Source organism: Platichthys flesus, chromosome 23 (assembly GCF_949316205.1).
Source record: "Platichthys flesus chromosome 23, fPlaFle2.1, whole genome shotgun sequence".
Taxonomy (NCBI): domain Eukaryota; kingdom Metazoa; phylum Chordata; class Actinopteri; order Pleuronectiformes; family Pleuronectidae; genus Platichthys; species Platichthys flesus.
This window is the reverse complement of record NC_084967.1, coordinates 10,505,341-10,511,269: the sequence shown is the minus strand read 5'-3', so window position 1 is coordinate 10,511,269 and position 5,929 is coordinate 10,505,341. Positions and strand designations below refer to the sequence as shown.

Genomic DNA, 5,929 nt, shown 5'->3' with positions numbered 1-5,929 from the left:
TCATGTGTTCTAGTAGTGATTACTATGTGCACAAAATACATTAGCAAATTTTTAAGCAGCTAAGATAGGAAAGTAATGTGTCTGTTTAGTTACAGGTCAGCCTTCAGTGCTCTTCTATGCAGAAGTACAGGCTTATTTATATTTTCTTAGGTTTCTTATAGATAAGACAGATGATGAAACCCTATATATAGATGTCTTCTTTTCTAGATTTTGCCTAAAACGGTTAACTGCCCTGTTTTCCTTTTCTAGATTTCGAATGAATCACTTGGCTGCTGTGTTTTCCTTTCTAGATTTTGCCAAAAACACTTAACTTTCCTATTTTGTTTTTCTAGATTTTGCCGTACTTGTTTTGCTGCTTTCTATATTTTCTAGATTTTGCCTGAAAACCGTAACTGTTGTGTGGTCTTTTATAGATTCTTTCTGAGCCGTTAAATTGCTGCGTTTTCTTTTCTAGATTTTTGTTGCCACCCTTAATGCCATGGTCTCCTTTCCTAGATACTGGGCAGCACAATTTATTACTACATTTTACATTTAAACAATCTCAACAAAGATTAACAACTAAACAGCTTAACTGTCTCTGGTTCAGTGAAGTAAACCACGTAGTATCTGGACTTACTACTATAAAGATGGAAGAAGCAGCGCAGGGATTAAATAAGTCTACTGTCAGTGCGACACAAAGTGTGCATGTTTCATGATTTGATTTTTTTTAACTGAAAGACAAGAATCATTAGTGAGTCAACAACTGTTTCTTTTATTTTTCTTATAAAAAAAAAAATGTAGACCTTATGGACAGAACGGTTCACAAAAAAAATCTTCTGTTCGGGTAAACAGAATCACAACAGTTTTTTTTTTTTAACCTAGATTCCTTTCATACATACAAGTCAAACTTCTTTGTTCCTTAAAAAGCTGGCAAAACATGTATCGTTTCAACATGCGTGAGGGACAAACAATCTTAAAGGAAAAAGTGAGAGAACAAAGAGCGAAAGGTCAAAAAGAAAACAAAAATACAACTTGAAGAATTTCCAAAGGGAAACAGTTTTTAAAGCATAACGCTGCAAATACATTCTTTCTTTTTCCCCAGAGAATAAGAAAAACAAACAATAAGCACTTTGGTCTTCCTCCTCAAACACACCGAAGATAACTATGCTAGCATTGTAACGAGTGATGCTGAGGCAATAACTTACGTCAGCATTTAAATCACGTGAGATATTTTCTGCGAGCATGAGAACTTCACGTACCATGTAGAATGAACTTCAAGAGCGATGTGAATATTTAGATCGCAGCTAGCATTCGCTTGAACAGCAAATGCAAACTGTGTCAAGCAGGTGAGGTACAAAACAAATCTCTGACATTGAGTGGAGATGAAACTTATTTTTCTTCCATTTAAAATCTGTTTTGTTTTTCCCAAAGTGCATTTCTTCAATCACGCTCATGTATTTACTGCAAGGGGAGGAGCCTATGACGGGCAGAGGATGAGCCGTCTCATGCTAATGAACATGTAGCTCTGGGAGTTTGACAGCAAATGTGAATTTCCCATTTTAATTTAAGAAATAATCAAATTGACGGAGAGACAAACAAAACAGATTGTCCCAAAATGTTGAGAGCAGACGGAATAAGTTCTCGAGCTGAAACTCTTCGTGACGTTTTCATTTTTCATCATTTGTCAATAAAAGTGAGAAATTACAGTAAAAAGGCATCAGCCAAAACAAAAATTATTTTGTAAAGAGCCAAGTTTCAATATTTGAATCAACAGGCTTGTTATTCCGATTATATTTTTATATTTTGCAATATAATTTCTCATTGTAGAACAGTGGATGTCCACAAATCAGTCACTTGAGAAAAATAATCTGGGGAACAGGCAGCTGATAATAGTCTATATAAAATAAAAACCTCAAATTTAAGTCAGGAAGTTAATATGCAGCGGTAGGATCAATCTGAGCAGGAGTAAAAAAAAAAAAGAAGCTTGAGGTAAACAACCGTCAAACTCCCCTTAAGAAGCTGTTTGGAAGCTCGTCCATTACCTGCATATTGTACCAAACTGTGTAGGAAAATAACCTGAACTACATCAGATCAGTTATCACCTTCATATGATGCTGGAAATACTGTCCAAGGAAAAAAGTAAACAAATACAAAAGGGTATTTGATTGGATTTAACTTGCTGCAGTGAAGAGACCTTCAGCAAACCCTCGACTGTGTTAATACGTGCTCCACTCTAACTCCAGAGTCAATGTCACATGCTGTTATTTCCATTAACTGGATGATTGTGTCTTTGCGGTGCCAATTTTCTCTGGTAAGTCAGCAAACAAAAAAAACAAAAAAACTTAACCTACCGAACAACTCTGTTAACATCCACTGGACTATGCTTTGAAATCCGGGAGCTGGTTTAAACAGTGAACAGATAGACAGTTGTAGAGAAACAGCTGCAGAGGAAATTAAAAAAACTGACAATTCTTACATTCTTCTGTCAGAATACCAGGTGTTAAATTTGTAGTTCAGGATAATTATAAGTAACTTTAATTGTAGTTTGATCTTGGTACACACTGAGGTTTTATTTACCACATCGGTTGTCGTCTGAGAGATTGTACGTGTATTTCAACTTTAGACAGTCAACTGAGAAGAAAACCACTGGACTAGTATTTTTAAAAAAACGGATTTTAAGGTCAAAACAGAGCTTCGAGTTTCGCTTTGAAACTCACTCAACATAAATAACTTTCAGCAAATAAAACACAAAAAATGACAATACAAAGACTTTCGCCCGTTCGGCAGTTCAAAACTTAACCTTCAAATTTGCAAATAGGCTGAAATGAAAACTGCAGCGGGGGACCTAAACTATCACAATAATAATAATTTATGCTTATAATACTTTGTGTTGACAGGTAAAATAATATAGCATCGTTTTGTGCGGTAAAAACACAAAAAAATGGAAACAAACTAGAATTCAAAGAAACCCTAAGTAAAAACACTGAGTGGGTAAATAAATAGTTTGTGAATTGCACAAAGTGAGAACGTTGACGGTCAGAGCTCCGATATGTTGAGACCGACGCTCGGTCTTTCAGTCAGTGACGTCGACCCTCCTCCTCGTCTCTCTGTCACGATTTGATCTTCCACAGCTGTCGACACAAACAAACAAGCAAACAAACAAACAAACAAGCTGCTGTTAGGCTTCATACGACAAACATGATGTGATAAAGCCATAAAAACAGTTTGTAAGAATTAACTACAAACGCTGAATGAAGACTAAAACTAAATCCAGAGAGTACATATAAGAACTTTTAATACTGTGAGGTAATCCAATAGTTTAATTACTATGTTAATTCTGCCTATTTTCATAATGAGAGAATACTACAGGTAAGGTTTGTGTACAAGTGTCACGATTGGCTGGTTGCTCAAACAGACCAGTGTCCAGCCAATCACATAACTGGCTCAACTGTGTGATTGACAACAATTTCCATTTGTAAATTATTGATAATTGTTGCTTGAATTTCTCTAAGCGTGAGCCGTCATTTCTAGAATATTTACGAATTAAAACTTTCATTGGAACATGGGGGCAAGTTTCTATTCCTATCAAATGAGAAAGTGTCCAGCAGAGGGCGCTCACTATCAGTTAAGTGTTTGAAAGAATGGTTTATCGTGTCAAATTCGGTGGATTTGTGTGAAAAGCCCTGACATTGGATTCCTGAATCCCTGTATTTCACTGGTCATGTGTCTTCATGGGTGGAACTAGTGTGTCTGTGTAGGACAGTGAGCACACTGACCTTCAGGTTAAATCCTAACAGGTCCGAGATGACCCCTGACACGGCCGACAGGATGACCACCTGCGTGATGTTGTAGAGCAGAGGGTTCATGGTCAACCCGTACAACCTGAACGGAGTATCCAGCTCCTGCACACAGACACCAGTTAGGTTATTAAACATTTATGATTTAGATGTTTTGCAGAAGTGTCTTAGTAAAGTTACGAGTCTCTTCACCTTGAGTAGTTTAGTCGCCAGCTTTAACACGTTGTTGACCAGAGTCAGCTCCTCTTTCTTGTTTGGCTTCTTCTCCATCTTCAGGTACAGGTTGATCTTTCAAATGGAACCATGTTTAAAACACGTGTCTCTTCTGTGTGTTCATGTGTGTGTGTTTTCTCTGTGTGTGTGTTGGTACCTGTTCAGTGAGCAGGATGGAGGTGTTGCTGTACTTCTTGCTGGTCTCGGAGCCCAGCGTGACGAACCGGAGCAGGAACAGAGACAGACTGGAGCACCAGATCACCAGCTCCCAGTTGTAGTGACACTCCAGGAACGTCTCGTGGACGTGGAGCAACTGACCACAGAGAGATTAATGTTATTCAGTCCTTAGACAAACTTAGAGCCATTATCTTAAGCTCCAGTCTACATCAACACTGAAGCTGAACACATTTGACTTGAATGTGCACTGAAATCCAGATACTGCCTCTAGTGGTCAGGAAGAACTCACAGAAACAGTGTTGCACTTTGAGGTTTGTCGTTAAATAATGCGATAAGCTCATAAATATAAACCAAGCGCTGGTAAGCTTAATATTAAAATGTTGATATAATCAGCTGCAGTATGAGTTACATACCTGAGCACAGCAGATGAAGACGACAGACAGAGTGAGCAGGAAGGCTGAGGACACGATCACGTCCACGGAGCGCTGAGGACCCCGTCTCTGCACAGAGAGTCACTCACTGTGTGAATACTGAACTCAAATCACCAAGTACAGCTACTGACCCTCTCATTGGAGATGTGCTGTGGTACCTTGAGGTATGAGCGCAGCGACAGCCACATCTTGATGTTCTGAACTTTCTTCAGCCTGAAATGAGGGACCTCGGACTTCCTGGCTCTGCGGGCCGACGTCAGGTGACCGAACAGCTTGGCGAACAGGAGCCTCTGAAACAACAAGTTGAGGGTTCAGACTCAAGAATCGATCTCGGCTCTTTGGTTGAGCTGCAGATTTAAAATGTGATGATCTCACCTGTTTGTAGGTCCTCTCTGCTACGCTGAGCAGGAAGAAGAAGAGCCACGTGAGGCACACACGCACCAGGAAGCTCAGCGTGACCATGGTGATGACCATGGCGTCTGATCCAGACCCGCCCCCCAGGGCCACGGACAGAAGCTCATTGGCTGAGAGCGTGGTCAGCTGATCAAAGTCTCGGTACTGAGCCAGCCTGCAGGAGAGGACAAACACTGACGTGAGTAACGCGTTTGTGTTTCTCTTTCCTTTTTATAACTGATCAAATAATGAAAATAAGTAATCTGTAGTAGCTAAATCAAAATGATTTAGCTACTAGGAGTTATTTAATGTTTTGTCATATTAACCTGTATGCAAACGGTGTGAGTCCAAGTGTCACTGAGACCAGGTTCCCAAACACCTGGTAACCGATACCAGGAGTGTAGAGATTCACCTGTGGAGAAGAATCAGAAACAATGTGATTAATGTCCATATGTTTTTAATCCTTCTCTTCCTCAGTTTTCCGATGTGATAACAGAATTTGTACTTGTAGGAAATAGTCTCTTTGAAATCAGAGTCCTCATCACTCACCTTGTTCATGATCATGCCGCTGATCTCCAGGACGGACATGTCGGCCTTCTTACAGTCGTTTCCCTCCCACACTATAGCACTCACTCTCTCCAGGCCGGGGTTGGTGCTGTGCAGCCACGGAACGTGACCCTAAAGAGAAACACACACACACACACACACACACACACACAACTTCAGTCAGCAGATTAACATTTAATTATCTAACATTTAAATATGATCTAAAGTAACTCAGTAGACAATGAAGTCCGATATCTAACAGAAGACAGAATGTGAAGTTCACAGACCTGATGGAAAGGGTCGTCTCTGTATTCCTTCTTAGCAGGAGAGCACACGGGTGTTCCTCCTTCTCCCTCTGTACACACACCAGCCACAGAGTGTTACTTTCAATGC

The 5,929-nt window shown here is 39.9% G+C and overlaps 1 protein-coding gene across 4 annotated transcripts in view; it reads right to left on the bottom strand.

Moving 5' to 3' along the window:
- Positions 1–731: 731 nt before the first annotated feature.
- Positions 732–5,929, bottom strand: part of LOC133948653 (protein PHTF2-like) — a 32,952-nt gene continuing 27,754 nt past the window's right edge. For all 4 annotated transcript variants that reach the window (XM_062382554.1, XM_062382555.1, XM_062382557.1 and 1 more), the window contains 10 exons: positions 5,824–5,891; positions 5,540–5,668; positions 5,317–5,402; positions 4,973–5,165; positions 4,756–4,887; positions 4,580–4,666; positions 4,147–4,302; positions 3,969–4,064; positions 3,756–3,881; positions 732–3,110 (listed from right to left, as the gene is read on the bottom strand). In XM_062382554.1, coding sequence (XP_062238538.1) covers positions 3,090–3,110; positions 3,756–3,881; positions 3,969–4,064; positions 4,147–4,302; positions 4,580–4,666; positions 4,756–4,887; positions 4,973–5,165; positions 5,317–5,402; positions 5,540–5,668; positions 5,824–5,891 — 1,094 coding nt within the window. In that variant the 3' untranslated portion in view covers positions 732–3,089. The remainder of the gene's footprint in view (positions 3,111–3,755; positions 3,882–3,968; positions 4,065–4,146; positions 4,303–4,579; positions 4,667–4,755; positions 4,888–4,972; positions 5,166–5,316; positions 5,403–5,539; positions 5,669–5,823; positions 5,892–5,929) is intronic.